At 40.9% G+C, this 18,443-nt stretch overlaps 1 protein-coding gene across 2 annotated transcripts in view; it reads right to left on the bottom strand.

Moving 5' to 3' along the window:
* The window catches only part of NT5M (5',3'-nucleotidase, mitochondrial), a 34,334-nt gene that overhangs the window by 9,502 nt on the left and 6,389 nt on the right, over positions 1-18,443 (bottom strand). For both annotated transcript variants that reach the window (XR_002773681.1, XM_012806027.2), the window contains exon 3: positions 18,015-18,075. Coding sequence is in view for 1 of the 2 variants with exons in the window: in XM_012806027.2 (XP_012661481.1) it covers positions 18,015-18,075 (61 nt within the window). In the remaining variant the exon portion in view is untranslated. The remainder of the gene's footprint in view (positions 1-18,014; positions 18,076-18,443) is intronic.

Genomic DNA, 18,443 nt, shown 5'->3' with positions numbered 1-18,443 from the left:
TTCTTTTTTCTTTTTTGATTATTTTCCTCTTGTTTCTCCTTGCTTGCTCTTTACCTTTCTCTTCCTTTAGACCTAAGATCTGAGGGAGGGTAATTTGAAGCAAAGGAGGAAGTGAGAAGAAAAAAGGAGAACGAAGAGGTTAAAAATTAGAAAGAACACATGAGGAGAAACCAAAAGAAAAATTTGGGCAACATGAAAAACCAAACAGAGCAACTCTCCCAAGAGACTATGGGGCAGCTACTGCAGAAGACTCCACCTGTAAAAATTAAATGGATTTGGGCTGGGTGCAATGGTTCACACCTGTAATCCTAGCACTTTGGAGGCTGAGGTGGGTGGATTTCCTGAGCTCACAGGTTTGAGACCAGACTAAGCGAGAGTGAGACTTTGTCTCTAAAAATAGCCAGGCATGTGGCAGGTGCCTGTAGTCCCAGCTACTTGGGAGACTGAGGCAAGAGAATTGCTTGAGTGCAAGAGTTTAGGTTGCTGTGAGCTATGATGTCATGGTACTCTGAGAACAAGAAAGTGATACTCTGTCTCAAAAAACTATTCTCAAAAAAATAATATTCTCAATAAAAAATAATATTCTCAAAAAAAGATGAAATGGATTTGACAGAAAGATAATTTAAAAATGGATGATAAAGACAATAAAGGTAATGGACAAGAAAATAGAAAGACAGAGAGATATGTAGACTATAGAAAGGATATGGCAGAACTTAAGGAAATGAAGGAGACAATCAGGGAATGTAAAGATGAAGTAGAAAGTATCAAAAATAGATTTTATCATAGAGAAGAAAGACCTCAGAGCTAGAGGATAAACTTTTTGAGTTAATCCAGGTAGTCAAAGAGGCAGAAGAGGGAATAGAGAAAGCAGAACAGGCACTTAGAGAACTATGAGACTCCATGATGCATTCAAACATACAAAAAATAGGAATCCCTGGAGGGGAAGAAGATTGTACCAAAGGAATGGATGCCCTACTGGAGACTATCATAAATGAAAACTTCCCAAGTTTAACTAAAGATCCCAACATACTCCTTTCAGATGGATATCGAACTCTGGGTTGTAGGGTTCGATGTAATGAATGCTTCATTGTAATGAACCTGTCTGAAGTCAAGACAAAAGAAAAAATTCTTCAAGGAGCTAAGAGTAAGTGCCAACTGACCTACAGAGGGAGAGCCATGAGGATGACAGCAGACTTTTCAACTGAAACCTTCCAAGCCAGAAGAGCATGGTCATCTACTTTCAACATTCTTTTTTTCCTTTTTCTTTTTTTTTTTTTTGAAACAAGAGTCTCAAGTTGTCCTCCTGGGTGGAGTGCCATGGTGTCACAGTTCACAGCAACCTCAAACTTTTGGGCTTAAGTGATCCTCTTGCCTCAGCCTCCTGAGTAGCTGGGACTACAGGCACCCGCCACAATGCCTGGTTATTGTTGTTGCAGTTGTCATTGTTGTTTTAGCTGGCCTGGGCCAGGTTCAAACCTGCTAGCCTTGGTGTATATGGCTGGCGCCCTACCCACTGAGCTACGGGCATTGTCCCACCTTTAATATTCTCAAACGAAACAATTTTCAGCCCAGAATTTTGTATTCTGCTAAACTAAGCTTCAAAACTGATGGAGAAATCAAATCTTTTGTGGACACACGAATACTGAGGAAATTTGCCACAACAACACCAGCTCTACTAGAAATACTCATACCTATTCTCAGCACTGACCACCAACAAAGTAAACACTCAGAAGCTAAAGGTCAAAATTTAGCTTCCACAATGGCACAAAGGATAAAACTACACAACAGACACTCACAAAATAAGGCGAATAAAACGCCACACTTATCAATTCTCTCAATAAATGTCAATAGATTGAATTCTCCACTGAAGAGGTGCAGGCTGACTTATTGGATAAAAAAGCATGAGCCATCCATATGCTATATCCAGGAAACACACCTAGCCTTGAAGGACAAATCAAGACTCAGGGTTAAGGGATGGGAAACAGTATTTCAAGCAAATGGAAATCAGAAGAAAGGAGGGGTTGCAAACTTATGTTCAGATACAAGTGGATTTAAAGCAACTGAAGTTGAGAAAGACAAAGATAGATACTTTATACTGGTCAAAGGAACAATGCAACAAGAAGACATTTCAATTTTAAATATTTATGCACCCAACTTAAATGCTCCCAGATTTATGAAACAGACCTTCATGAGCCTGAGCAATATGATCTCCCATAATACCATAATAGCCAGGGACTTTAACGCCCCTCTGACTGAACTGGACAGATCCTCTAAACAGAAACTAAACGAAGATAGAAAAGACTTAAATGTGACCCTAGAACAAATGGAATTAATAGAGATATACAGAACACACCATCCCAAAGTAAAGAATACACATTTTTTCTCATCAGCCCATGGTACATACTCCAAAAGACACCACATCTTAGGACACAAATCAAACCTCAGCAAAATTAAAAGAATAGAAATTATACCTTGTATGTTCTCAGACCACAAGGCAATAAATGTGGACCTCAACTCAAATAAAAACATTCATCCCCACACAACAACATGTAAATTAAAAACAACCTTATGTTGAATGATAGTTGGGTTCAGGAAAAGAAAAAAAGAGGAAATCATTAAATTCCTCAAACATAACAACAATGAAGACACAAATTACCACAATCTATGGGATACAGCAAAAGCAGTCTTAAGAGGGAAATTTATCACATTAGACACCTACATTCAAAAAACAGAAAGAGAGCACATCAAGAAATTAATGAACAATCTTATGAAATTGGAAAAAGAAGAACAGTCTAATCCCAAACCTAGCAGAAGAAATAACCTAAATTAAATCAGAGATTAATGAAATTGCAAACAAAAAAATCATTCAGAAAATTAATTTTAAAAAGTTTATTTTCAAAAAAATAAATAAAATCGATAAACCTTTGGCCAGATTAACTAGAAACAGAAAAGTAAAATCTCTAATAGCCTCAATCAGAAATGATAAAGCAGAAATAACAGATGTCACAGAAATATAAAAGATTATCTCTGAGTGTTACAAGAAACTATGCCCAGAGATTTGACAATGTGGAGGATATGGATTAATACCTGGAATCTCACTCTCTCCCTAGATTTAACCAAGAAGAAATAGATCTTTCGAACAGACAAATTTCAAGAACTGAGGTCAAAGAAACAATAAAAAATCGCCTAACAAAAAAATGCCCTAGACCAGATGGCTTCAAATCAGAATTCTATCAAACCTTCAAAGAAGACCTTATACCCATACTGCAGGAATTATTCCAAAAAATTGAGAAGGAAAGAATCTTCCCCCAACACGTTCTATGAAGCAAACACCACCCTGATATCAAAACCAGGGAAAGATACAACTAAACAAGAGAACTTCAGACCAATTTCACTAATGAATATACATGCAAAAATACTCAATAAAATCCTGGCCAATAGATTACAGCTACACATTACAAAAATAATTCATTATGATCAATTAGGTTGATCCCAGGGATGCAAAGTTGGTTTAACATATACAAGTCCATAAACGCAATTCACTGTATCAACAGAAGCAAAAACAAAGACTATATGATCCTCTCAATAGATGAGAAAAAACATTCAACAAAATTAAGCATCCTTTTCTAACTGGAACACTTAAGAATATAGGCAGAGGTGGCACATTTCTGAATCTGATCAAAGCTATTTACGACAAACTCACAGCTAATATTGTACTGAATGGAGTAAAACTTTTGCACTTAGAACTGGAACCTGATAAGGTTGCCCTCTATAATCACTAGTATTCAACATAGTGCTGGAAGTTCCCGTCAAAACAATCAGGCAAGAGAAGGAAATAAAGGGCATCCTTTGCTGATGATATGATCTTATATTTAGACAACCCCAAAGACTCAACCACAAGACTCCTGTAAGTGATCAAAAAATATAGTAATGTCTCAGGATATAAAATCAATGTGCACCAGTCAGCCTTTGTAGATGCCAATAACGGCCAAGATGAGAAGCTAATCAAGGACACAGTTCCCTTCATAGTAGCCTCAAAAAAAAAGAAAAAGAAAAAAAAAGGTCAGTACCTGTAGATCAGTAGGTAGAGTGCTGGCCGCATACAAGGCTGGCGGGTTCAAACCTGGCTGGACTAGCTGAACAACAATGACAATGCAACAAGAACATAGCTAGGCATTGTGGCGGGTGCCTGTAGTCCCAGGTACTTGAGAGGCTAAGGCAAGAGAATTGCTTAAGCCCGAGAGTTTGAGGTTGCTGTCAGCTGTGATGCCATAGCGCTCTACCGAGAGTGACACAGTGAGACTTTGTCTCAAAAAATAAATAAATAAATAAATAAAATAAAAGAAAGACAGAAAAAGAAAAGAAATACCTAGGAATATACCTAACAAAGAGGTGAAGGGTCTCTACAAATAAAATTACAAAACCCTAAGAAAAGAAATAGCAGAAGATATTAACAAATGGAAGAACATACCAGGCTCATGGCTGGGGAGAATCAATATTGTCAAAATGTCTATTCTTCCAAAAGCAATCTACAGATTCAATGCCATCCCCATTAAAATACCATCATCATACTTTCAAGATATGGAAAAATAATTCTTCATTTTGTATGGAACCATAAAAACACCACATAGCCAAGGCAATTCTTAGTAATAAAGACAAAATTGGGGTATCTCCCTACCAGACTTTAGGCTATACTACAAGGCCATAGTGATTAAAACAGCATGGTATTTGGCACAAAAGTAGAGACATTAAAATCTGGACCTGAATAGAAAACCACGAGATGAAACTAACATCTTACAGCACCTGATATGTGATAAACAAGAACAAGAACATACACTAGGGAAAGAATAGGGGTAAGAATCTCTATTCAATAAATGGTGTTGGAAGAACTGGATAACCACATGTAAGACTGGAACTGGAGCCACATCCCTCACCACTTACAAAAATTGATTCAAGATGGATAAAAGACTTAAACCTAAGGCATGAAATGATAAAAATCCTCGAAGAAAGTGTGGGGAAAGCCTGGAGAAAGATTTTATGAAGAAGACTTCCATGGCAATAGCAACAATAACAAAAATAAACAAATGGGACTTAATTAAACTGAAAAGCTTCGGTACAGCTAAGGAAACAACAACCAAAGCAAACAGATAACCTTCAGAACAGGAAAAGTATTTGCACATTATGAATTGGACAAAAGCTTGATAACTAGGATCTACAGAAAACTCAAATTAATCAACAAAAAAAGACCCAACAATCCCATATCTATTGCCCATATCCCTGGGCAAGAGACACAAATAGAACTTCCTCTAAAGAAGACAGGCAAGTGGCTAACAAACATATGAAAAAATGCTCATCATCCCTAATCATCAGAGAAATGCAAATCAAAACCACCCTGTGATATCACCTAACCCCAGTGAGAATGGCCCACATCACAAAGTCCCAAAGTTGCAGATGCTGATGTGGATGTGGAGAGAAGGAACACTTCTACACTGCTGGTGGGATTGCAAACTAATATAGCCTTTTTGGAGAGATGGAGACTTCTCAAAGATCTAAAAGTAAACCTTCCATTTGACCCTGCAATTCCATTACTAGGTATCTACCCAGAAGAAGAAAAATCATTTTATCACAAAGACATTTGCACCAGAATGTTTACTGACCTCAATTCATAACTGCCATGTGATGGAAGTAACCTAAGTGCCCATCAACCTGTGAATGGATTAAACTCTGGTATATGTATACCATGGAATATTATTCAGCCAATAAAAAAGATGGAGACTTTACATCTTTTACATTTACCTGGATGGAGCTGAAATACATTCTCCTCAGCTCGGCGCCCGTAGCACAGTGGTTACAGCACTGGCCACATGCACGGAGGCTGGCGGGTTTAAACCCAGCCCAGGCCTACCGAGCAACAATGACAACTACAACAACACAAAAAAATAGCTGGGCATCGTGGCAGGCACCTGTAGTCCCAGTTACTTGGGAGGCTGAGGCAAGAGAATCACTTACACCCAAGAGTTTGAGCTATGATGCCACGGGACTCTACTGAGGGCAACATAATGAGACTATGTCTCAAAAAAAAAAAAAAAAAGAAAGAAAGAAATACATTCTTCTTAATAAAGTATTGCAAGAATAGAAAAATAAATACCCAAATATACTTAGTAAAGTATCGCAAGAATGGAAAAATAAATATCCACATTAATATGAAATCAAAATATAAACAATTACATGCTCATAAGAACAATGAAATACAAAGATAGTATATAGAACAGGGGTAGAGGGAAATAGGAGGGGTCAGGTGGGAGGATAACTGGCAGAAGGAGGGAGGGCAGGAGGCGGAATTTCACCTAATGTGCACATTGTGAGGGTGTATGACATGCTCTCTGGGTGAAGGGCTCTTTTTACAAATGGAACTTTACCCTGGAAGTGAGAACAATGTAACCTGAAAATTTGTACCCTCATATTAATTTGAAATAAATAAATCACAAAAAAGATCAACATATTAGAAAAAACAAATAGAACTTCTGGAAATAAAAAATGAATTTAAGGAAATATAAACACAGTGTAAAGTTTTAAGACTAGACTATACCAGGCAGAAGAAAGACTATCAGAGCTTGAAGACAACTCTTTTGAATTAGCTCAGTCAGTGAAAAATAAAGAACAGAGAATTGAGAGGAGCAAGCAAAACCTACAAGAAATAAGGGATGAAGAAGAAAATGCACAAGGGATGAAAAAACCTATTTGAGGGAATAATTGAGGGTAAACTTCTCATCTTGCTATAGCTTTAGATATCCAGGTACAAGAAGCTCAATAAATCCTAGAATATTCAGAGCAAATACGCAATTACCATGTCATCAGACTGGCCAAGTCAGCAAGAAGGAGGAGCTCCTTTGAGTTTTGAGATAAAAACATCAAGTAACTTACAAAGGAAAATCCATCAGGCTTACTGCAGACTTCTCAGCTGAGACCTTACAAGCCAGAAGGGACTGGGGCTCCATCTTCAGTCTACTTAAACAGAACAACTGCCAAACTAGAATTTTGTATCCTGCAAAACTAAGTTTCATATATGAAGGAGAAATGACTTTTTCAGACAAGCAAACATTGAGGAAATTTGTCAAGATCAGACCTCCCCTACAGGAAATACTCAGAACTGCATTATTCATGAATCAGAATAATAGACATCCACCCCAAAGCTGAAGCTCAGGGCTCATACAAAATAACAGCACAGGCTCAGCACCTGCAGCTCAAGCGGCTAAGGCGCCAGCCACATATACCAGAGGCTGGAGGGTTCAAATCGAGCCCCGGCCTGCCAAACAGTAATGACAACTATAATCAAAAAATTACTGGGCATTGTGGCAGGTACCTGTAGTCCCAGCTACTTGGGAGGCTGAGGCAGGAGAATCGCTTACGCCCAGGACCTAGAGGTTGCTGTGAGCTGTGATGCCACAGCACTCTACCCAGAGAAACAGCTTGAGGCTCTGTCTCAAAAAAAAAAAAGAAAAAGAAAAAGAAAAAAAGCACAAGAAGTAAAAGAAAGCAATAAGGTACTACCTAACAACAGGATGACTAGAATAGCACCCCACATATCAATTCTACCAATCAACATGAATGGTTTGAATGCCCCATTCAAGACACACAGCTGGCTGAATGGAGGAAAAAATATAACCCAAGTATCTGTTGTCTCTGGGAAACAAATCTAACCCAAAAGGACTCATACAGACTCAAAAGTGATGGGATGGGAAAAAAATTTTCATGCAAATGGAAACTAAAAGAAAGCAGGTGTAGACATTTTTATATTAGATAAAATTGACTTCAAATTAACAGTAATAAAGAAAGACAAAGATGGTCATTATATAATGGTAAAGGGAGAAATTCAACAAGAAGACATAACAATTCTGAATATTTGCCCACCTAACAAAGGAGTGCCCAGATACATAAAGCAAACCCTACTAAATCTAAGCATAGAGATAAACAGTAGCATCATAACTTCCAGGGTCTTCAACACTCTACTGAAAGAACTGAGCAGATCACTGGAGCAGAAAATAAATAAAGAAACAGTAGATTTAAATGGGCCTAACAGACTTCTACAGAACCTTTTACCCAAGAACTACTAAATGTACATTCTTCTCATCAGCACTGGAACATTCTCCAAAATTGGTCATATCTTAGGGCACAAAACATATGTCAACAAATTTTAAAAACTGAAATCATACCTTGTATCATCTCAGATCAACAGTAGCATAAAACTAGACATCAACTCTAAGAGAAACAATCAAGTCTATGCAAAGTCATGGAAATTAAACAACTACTGAACAATTATTGGGTCAGTAGTGAAGTTCAGATAGAAATCCAAAGAGTCCTATCTGATAAGGGGGACACAAGCTATAAAAAAACCTATGTGACTCACCAGAAAAGCAGTCCTAAAGGGAAAATTCATAACCTTAAATGTCTACCTCAAAAACACAGAGAGATGACAAAGTAATGATCTAATGAGATGTCACAAGAAACTAGAAAAGGAAGAGCAAACCAAACCCAAAGCCAGCAGAGGAAAAGAAATAACTAAGGTCAGAGCATAATTAAACAAAACTGAAAGCAAAAAATACAAAAAAATTGAAATAAAAAGTTGGTTCTTGGCTTGGCACCCATAGCATAGTGCTTACGACGCCAGCCACATACAATTTTACCCAAGATAAAGGGTGGCGGGTTTGAACCCAGCCCAGGCCAGTGAAACAACAATGACAACTGCAACAAAAAACAGCCCAGCGTTGTGGCGGGCACTGAGGCAAGAGAATTGCTTAAGCCCAAGAGTTGGAGATTGCTGTGAGCTGTGACACCACAGCACTCTACTGAGGGCGACATAGTGAGACTGTCTCAAAAAAAAAAAAGTTGGTTCTTCGAAAAGATAAACAAAACTGATAGACCTCATGCTAGACTAACGAGGGATAGAAGAGAAAGGACTCAAATAAGCTCACTCAGAAATGAAAAAGGAGATTTTACGACTCACACCACAGTAATACAAAATATTGCCTGTGAATGTTATGAAAAACTCTATGCATATAAACTCTAAAATATACAGAAAAAGACAAATTCCAGGAAACACAAACTCCTAAACTTAATCAGGAAGAAATAAAACTGAACAGACCAATAACAAGCAGTAAGATTGAAGTAGTAATAAGAAATCTTCCAGTAAAAAGAAAAAAAAAAGCCTTGGACCAGATGGATTCACGGCCAAATTTCACCAGACCTACTAAGAGGAACTGGTATCCATCCTGCAGAAATTACTCCATGACATTGAGAAGGAGGGAATTTTTCCCAGTGCATTCAGTGAAGCTGGTATCAACTTGATATCAAAGGCAGAAAAGGACACAACACAAAAAAGAATACTACAGATCAGTAACTTATGAATATAGATGAAAGCGTCCTCAATAAAATACTAGTAAACCAAATTCAACAATAAATCAAAAAAATAATTCCCCATGGCCTCTTCCTAAGGATACAAGTATGGTTCAATGTACATAAATCAATAAATATGACTCACTACATAAACAGTAGTAAAAGCAAAGACCATATGATTACCTCAGTGGATGCAGAGAAAGCATTCAACAAAATTCAGCACCCTTTCATGATAAAAACCCTCAATAAACTAGCCAAAAAAGGAACATATCTTAAGATTTTAAAAGCCATTTATGACAAACCCACAGCCAACATTATACTGAACAAGGAAAAGTGGAAAGCTTTCCCCTTAAGAACTGGAACAAAACAAGGGTGCCTGCTGTCACTACTTACGGTGCTGGAAGTCCTAGTCATAGCAATCAGGCAAGAGAAAGAAATAAGGGGTATCCAAACTGGGAAAGAGGAAGTCAAACTATTGCTTTTTGCTGGTGATATGATCTTACATCTAGATAACCCCAAATACTCCACCCCGAGATTCCTGGAACTGATAAATCAATGCAGTGTCAGGTTACAAAATCAATGTACACAAATCAATAGTAGTCTGTACACCAGTAACAGTCAAGCTGAGAGTCAAATCAAAGACTTAACACTATTCAAATTAGTTGCAAAGAAACTAAAATACCTAGGAATATACTTAATCAAGGATGTAAAAGATCTCTACAAAAGAAAACTACAAAACACTGAGTAAAGAAATTGCAGATGACACAAACAAATGGAAAAACATATCATGCTCATGGATTGGTAGAATGAACATAGTTAAAATGTTCATACTGCCCAAAGAGATTTAAAGATTCAATGCAATCTCCATCAAAATACCCAAGCCATATCTCACAAATCTAGAAAAAATACTTCTGTGCTTCATTTGGAGCCAGAAGGAGCCCAGATAGCCAAAGCAATCTGAAGCAAATAGTAATAATAATGACAAAATCTATGGAGGTTATCACATTACCATGCTTCAAACTATACTACAAGGTATAGTAACCCAAACAGTATGGTACTGGCAAAAAAACAAAACAAAACAAAACAAAAACACACAAACAGAAATCAATGGAACAGAAAGAACAAAACAGAACTAAGTCTCAGATATTAATTATATACAGCCAACAGATTTTTAACAAAGCAGACAACAATATAGACTGGAAAAAGAAGCCCTATTCAATCAACAGTGCTGGGAAAATTGAATAGCCACATGCAGAAGAATGAAAGTTGATCCCTATCTCTCACCATTTACAAAAATTAATTTAATATGGATAAAAGACTTAAATGTAAGGCATGAAACTGTAAGAATCCTAGAAGAAAATGTGGAAAAACTCTTCAAGATATTGGCATAGGTGAAGAATTTATGAAGAATACCCTTATGGCAATCAGAGCAACAATAAAAATAAATAAATAGGACTTAATTAAAAAGCTTCTGCACAGGTAAGGAAATAATCAACAGAGCAAACAGACAACCTACAGAATTAGAGAAAATATTTGTAAGCTATACATCCAATAGAGAGCTAATAATAGGAATCTACAAAGAACTCAAGCAAATTAGCAACGGGAAAACAACCCTATTAAAAAGCAGGCAAGAGACATGAACAGAAGCTTTTCAAAAGAAGTGGCTGATAAACATAAAAAATGCTCAACATCGCTAATCATCAGGGAAATGCAAATTAAAACTACAAATCACCTTACCCAAGTTAGAATGGCTATTATGAAGAAATACAAAAACAAATGATGCTGGTGTGGATGCAGAGAGAAGGGAACACTTAGACACTGTTGGTGGGACTGCAAGTAGGTACAACCTCTACGGAAAGCAGTGTGAAGAAGATTCCTCAAAGAAATAAAAGTAGACCTACCATTTGACCCAGCAATCCCACTACCAGATATTTACCTAAAGGAAAATAAGTAATTTTATCAAAAACACATCTGCACTCAAATGTTTACTGCAGTACAGTTTACAATTGCAAAGATGTGTAATCAACCCAGTGCCCATTAATTCATGAGTGGATTAACAAAATGTGGTATTTGTATGTTATGCCACGAAAAAAGATGAATTAAGGGCTTTTGCAAGAATTTGAATGGAACTAGGCACCATATCCTAAGTCAAATGTCTAAAGAATGGAAAAACAAATACCACAATAATAATAATAATACAATAATAACACTTATTATTAAATTAAGACTAACCAATTAGCACACATGTGCATAAACAGAAGGAAAACTTAGTGGAAATCAAGCAGGGGGAAGGCTGTCAGAGGGGATGGGGGGATAACCTCCCTCACAGGTACAATGAACACTATCTGTATGAGGGACTCCTTTATGACCCTCACTCAAGCTTAACAAAATTGATACATGTAACCAAAAACATTTGTACTCTGTAATATTTTGAAATAAAAAAAGAAGATAAAATTTGGGTTGCCAAAAAACAACTCAACATAAAATAGACAAATTTAACAAGATATGTGCAAGACCAGTATACTGAAAGCTACAACACTGCTGAGAGGAATTAAGGAAGTCCAGTGAAGATACATGTGTGTCCAAAGATCGGAAGATTCAATACTGTAAAGCTTTATACTTGCAACTTAATTGTAATCTAAGTCCCATCAAACTCTTTGTAGAAACTGACAAGCTGGTTCTAAACATTCTGTATCAGTACAAAGGACAGAGAATAGCTAAGACAATTTTTAAAACAAAGAAACATGTTGTAAAACTCATATTGTTTTCAAGAGTTGCTATAAAACTGTATTAATTGAGACAGTGTGGTACATTAGGTTAGACATTTAGATCACAGGAACAAGATACATTTCAGAAATGGGCCCAAAGGCACCAAGATAGTTCAATATTTTAATCAGGAAGGATGGCCTTCCTCACAGAGAACGACTGGATCCCTGAGAAAAAACAACAAAACAACCGTCTATTTTTACTTCCTATCATATATAAAAATGAACTCAACACAGACTATAACCTAAATATAAAAGCTAAAAGTATACAACTGGAGCGAAACCTTGGCTCAGTGCCTGTGGATCAAGAGGCTAAGGTGCCAGCCACATACACCTAAGGTGGCAGGTCTGAATCCAGCCCGGCGCTAAACAACAATCATGGCTGCAGCCAAAAAACAGCCGGGCGTTGTGGCGGGCACCTGTGGTCCCAGCTACTTGGGAGGCGGAGGCTGGAGACTTGCTTGAGCCCAGGAGTTGGAGGTTGCTATGAGCTGTGATGCCACAGTACTCTACCCAGGGGGACAGCTTGAGGCTCTGTCTCAAAAAAAAAAAAAAGAGTGAAACCTCAAGTAGACCACCACAGCCTCTGGGCGGGGAGGCGCAGAGAGAGAGGTTCACGGTAATGATATGCTGTGCTGATGGGCGGGGCTGTGTCTTCAACTCAGTTTTGCCTCAGAGGAACCCCCTGAGGATAAAGCTAGATTTGGACAAAGAATTGCTTGTCATCTTCATTGCAAGATGAATGTAAAATTATTGTAAAATGGTGCTGTCGTTCTAATCCAGAATCTGTAAAGATGCCTGCCACAGAATCCAAAACTACAGGTAGCTAAAGAATTGCTAGAATGACTCCCAGGAGAGGTGATCCCTCCAAGACCCAGGGATGCTGGTGTGAAGTCCACGAGTCAACTACTGTGAGAGACACGAGTTCAGTGATTACCAGGAAGACATACTAGGGAAGGTGGATGCTGAAGAGGACAGTGCTGGAAAGGGACAGAGGGGCAGACAGCAGGGTAGCCCTCCCCTCAAGCTGCACCAGCTCACAGGCTCAGGACCAAGTGTGCAGGTTAGAAATAGAGCCCGTCCCCCCTACCCCCCCAGCTAGACCTGGTCCTTGCTGTGTAAAGGTTGGCTGGGACCCTCACTGGAGCCCTAATCCACTCAGATGAATAGATGCTGGGACAGGCTCAAGTACTGGAGGGGGTTCAAGTGTGTGGGGGGAGCTGAAGAACACAACCTGAAAACCAGTACCATACCTAGGACCCTTTAAAGGTGTCATGAACTTTTGTCCAAAATAACCATATCTAACCAAAAGAGTAGATCAGTTTTGGAACTGCTAGCCATCTGAACAGCTAAGGGAATAAAGTTACGCCATCATCACCACCTTCTAATTTCAGAATATTTCTATTATCCCCTAAAGAAACCCCAGACCAGTGAGCATGAAGACAATTCTGGTGTGGGCCAGAAACATACCATGAGCTTCAGTGACCAATGATAGGGCTGGGGTGGTGGTGGAGGGGGCAGCACCCCAGGAGAAGCTCCCATACTGTCCCTAAAAGAGCCCAAGTCTTCTCTATGTGCCATGAGAAAATGTGAGCCTTTCAGGGTTAGCCTCACTTTGGTCCACATTCTGGGGTCATGGCATCATTTGGTGTGAAATGTATAAAGAAATTTAATTCATTATCTTTGTAAGCTCAAAAAGTGGCCTACACTTTTATTTGAGGTTGAAGGAAGGGACTCAATGACAGAGTGGGAATTTTTGACATTTATTCTTAAAATCAACATCGAATCTGGCAGATACGTCACCTGGAAACCAACCTTCACACTGAAAGAACACATTCCACTCCTCATCCAAGCCCTGGGCCTAGTTCAGCTTGTAAGTACCTCTCAATACAGAGTGAAATGTCATGACTGTAACTGGAGAATGTGCCACGCATTTAAAAAAATCTCTTGTGGAGGGCAGAGAGCAAAAGTCGTGTTATTTAAGCTCTGCACGCCCGAACAGCACAGCACAGCCCTGGAGTTCACTCACCACTTTTTAGCTGCTGATCTAGGCAGGTGGCTGAACCTCTCTGCCTCAGTTTCCTTGTCTGTAAAACGGAGATAATAAGATATGTAGGCTATGCTGCAGGCTATTATGAAGGTTAAATGGATCGCTACAGGGAAAGCCTCTGCCTATACAGTATACTATCGACTCAATAAAAATTAGTTATTACTGAGCTTACTTTGGGTTTAAAATGTCAGCATGTTCCAGTAAGAAAGAAGGTTCTGATAACCTGAGTATAACCCAACTCTAACGCCCTAAATATGATGAAGAGGGTAAGCTCATAACAGTTACAACTCCCTCCTTTGCCAGGGTCTTGAGTGGAAATCAGCCAAGGAGATAAGTCCCCACTTTGGCACAAAAGACTGACCCTGCTCGGTGGACAGGAGTCAGGGGAGAACTCTATGAGAGAGCGCAGGCTGGGCCTAGCATGGAGCCACCTCGCAGGTTGCCCTGTACAGACAGCTCCTGAGACCAGCTTGCAATCCCTCAATGCCACCCCTAGGCTGCAGACAACATATTCACACTTCCTGCCCCTGGCTTCCCTGGGAAGAGACGTGGGTGGTGAGTGAGGAGGTGGTTCGGGCCACCTTCATCCTACTCACACATTACCAGGCCGCTTCATCGCAGCTCTAGGATAGCTGATCATGACAATGGCTGGCAGATTTGAGAAGAGCTAATACACTTAAGCTGGCCCAACTCTCCTTTCTAGGCAGTCCCTGTAGCCGCCAGCCAACAAAATTTACCCTAAGTTTCTCACTCTGTGTGTCCCCATCTTTGTGTCTTTGCTCAGCATCCCTCTTCCTCTATCTACCAACCCCATGTGGCCCAGCCTGGCTCCAGGGGGTCTATCTTTGTGTCTTTGCTAAATGCCCCTCTTCCTCTATCCACTGACCCTGTGTGGCCCAGTCTGGCTCCAGCAGGTGGCAGAAGTGGGTGACGGGGCTCTGCTCACTGCTGGAATAGTGGAAGCAGACCTAACTTCCTGTGTAATATATACCAGCACCCTACCTTTCCTTGAGTGATCCAGAAGTCTACTTCTTGGAATTCACTCTAAAGACATGCTCATACCAACCTATATGACACCTTTTTTAAAGAAGAGGGTTTAATGACAGAAAAAAAGTTGTCAACGTGCAAACATAAGCTGGGAAAAAAAACAACAAACAAACAAAAGAAACATAAAACTATAAAATTATCAAGCAGAAAAAGGATACTAAACCATATGAAACTTAAATTTTGTTAAAATATATGTACCATATTAAATACACATCAAAATAAAACTACAAAAGAATAGCAAATTGTTAACGGTGGTAGGACTGTCAATGTGGGCTTTCATTCCCTTTTTCTCTGGTTTGGTCAGGACATCCACCATCACTGTGCCTCTTCTGGCAATGGCACCTCAATTTTCCTGTGAGAAGCCACCCTTTGCCGTCCTGCACTCAGGATGCCCAAGGCTGGGTATGGAACCCAGGCTCAGGTGATGGGTCTCTCTCAAAGATGGACAGCAGCCAAGCTCGAATATCTTAAGATCATCTACACTGCATAGACCATCTTTAGGTTCTGGCCCCTAAGTTGTCTAAGACATTCTCTGAGCAAACCAACATCCTTCCAACAAATCCTAGCATGTTCAAGTTAGCCAGAGGCTGTCAATAATGCTCTGGACCAGTGAGTCCCAACTGACATCTTCTTCTTCGCAACATGTACTGCTTCTGAATCCTTCCAATGACTGAGGCTACCTGCAGGAAGACACGGTGACTGTAGGCACAGGCTCTGGGACAGAGAGATCTGGACCAGGCCCTATTGGCTGTGTAATCATCAGACCCAGTAAATGAGCTTCCCTCAGCTATCTCAGCCCCAATTTCTTCATCTGTCAAATTAGAAGTGCATTTCTGTTCACAGGGTGCTGCTCTAAGCCTCAAAAGGGCTAATAAAAGGATAGTGCCTGTCATATAAAAGGTGCCAAATAAATGGCTGGCATTATTACCAACATGCATTTGCTGACTCTGTTGAACAAATGAATCTATTCATCCAACAGCAGCAAGTCTCACAGTGGTCAGTCCCATGCCAGGACCCAAGGATGAGCAGTGAACAGGACAGCCACCACCCTCCCAGGGCTCTTGGGGAGATGGACAAAGAACAAGCCACAGATGAAGACACAACCCATTTCAAACAGTGAGAAGTGTGACACAGGAGACATGGGCCAGGTGATAGAACTAGGCAGAGAAATAATATATTTAAATATGCTGAGGCCTCATATTTATGAGGAGGGGCCAGGCCTTCAGGGTAGGAGGAGGACATTCAAAGCCAAGGGATGCTCAGGAAACACAGGTGAGGGTACCCTGGTGGAGGTAGGCGGCCAGGCCTGCAGGGCACAGCCAGGAGTTGGTATACTGGGCTTCAAATGGAAACCTAAAGAGGTTTTGAGGCAGGTGCTGATGTGATCTGCCGAATAAAGGCCTTTTCAGCCCTGCATGGAACTAGAAGGAGAAGACGGTTTAGGAGGTGGCAACAGGAGTTCTGGGAGGAACTGCTAAGATGGGGCAATGGGGAGAAAGAAGCAGACAGCTGCTGTGCATTTTAGAAATAGAGCCCCCAGAAAATGGGACTTGCCCATGCACTGGACATGAAGCCTAGGAGGAAGGTGTCACAGGATGGTTCCTGAATTCTGGCCCAAGGTGGGTTGAAGTACCCTGGAGGGAAGGATGGACATGCACAGGGGACTAGTGACCCTGGGACAGGCCTGCCAACTGGGAGGGTTGAGCTGCAGGGGCAGGGAGGGCTGGGGCTACATGGGTGGGATGACCGGCACAAAGGGGACATTTCAAAGCATGTCAGTCTCATTCCTGTAAGTGTTGGACAGCCACCCTGACCATCCAGTGAACCTGTAGCCCCTGGCCCTCACCAGAAACACCAAGTAAATTTGATAAGTTATCATTGCTACCACCAGAGTTTCTGATTCAGAAGGTCAGGATGAGGCCAAAAAGAAGTCGCCTTTTAATGAGTCTCTGGGGACTGGGGAGCTTGCTGTAGGACCACTAGCTTGGCCTGCACTCCCAGGTCCTTACTCACTAACTCTGAGGGAGACACTTCGCCTCCTGAGTTTAACTGGAATGTGCTCCCTGAGTGTTAAGCAGGTCAGGGTAACTGCTGGACGGTGTTGTGAGGACACAATGAAACAGTGATACCAAGCCAAGTGACACACAGAGCCAGACTCCCTTGCCACTGAAGTGCCTGGAGGCACTCGGTGTTGGCTGGGTGTGTAAGCTGAGCTTCTAACAGGAGTCGGGGAGAGGAAAGGTCTTGTGAAGAAACACGAAAGAACTCAAACATTCTGAAGTCCCCAAGCAGGGGAAGCTCTGGCACAAAAGCCCACCTTCCTGGGGTGGGAAGAGATGCTCAGATGTGTCTCTGATGCCCTCTGGTGGTTTGGCAACCAAAGGTTCCCAATTTCCAGAAAAGTTTCAATTTTGTGCAATTCTAATTCTTTCCAATAGAGACAATGAAATGAGTGAACTTTAGCCACCTCTCCCTTGTCAAACTGTCCATGAAAACAAGTCCACATGCCTGTAGCCCCTTACCAGTTCCTTCTCACTTGCGAGCATGCTTCACCAGCCTGCTCTGGGCCAAGCTAATCTGAACCAGTGACGTGCGGCCCCACCTATCCCCACAGAGCACCAGCCTAATAACCAGGCCCCATCCATGCTTAGGAACCCCAGGCAGGGGCCGCAGAGGGCCCAAGTGAGCATAGCAGCCAGCACAGAGGTAGGAGCACCTGGAGGGCCCCCTTCCCGCTCCCATGCAAGATGCAGCCTTACCTTCTCATAGGGACAGTACTTAAACATCTTGATGGGGCTTGTGCAGATGAAGACATCAGTGCTGCCAACAAACAAGAGAAAGGAGAGTGAGCCTGTAAGCCCCAACCCTGGCCACCCACCTCACCTCCACTGGGTCTGTTCTGTCAGAGTCTGAGCCCTTTACCTGGGAGGGGAAACCACTCCACGCCAGACACATCAGTATTACATCTCTGTCCTATCTGATGGCCCTGGGAAGCCGTGTGTGACCCCACCCTGGCCACAGGATAGCTTAGGGGTGTACATACATCTGACCAGGGCCTCGTGTGATGTAGTAATAAGTTAAGAAATCTACAAGCGGCTCGGCGCCTGTGGCTCAAGCGGCTAAGGCGCCAGCCACGTACACCTAAGGTGGCGGGTTCGAATCCCCAGCCCAGGCCTGCCAAACAACAA

The sequence above is a fragment of the Otolemur garnettii genome, unplaced genomic scaffold, assembly GCF_000181295.1.
Source record: "Otolemur garnettii isolate 467f Iridium unplaced genomic scaffold, OtoGar3 scaffold00046, whole genome shotgun sequence".
Lineage (NCBI taxonomy): Eukaryota > Metazoa > Chordata > Mammalia > Primates > Galagidae > Otolemur > Otolemur garnettii.
Note: the sequence above shows the minus strand (reverse complement) of the source record. Positions and strands in the feature narration are given on the sequence as shown.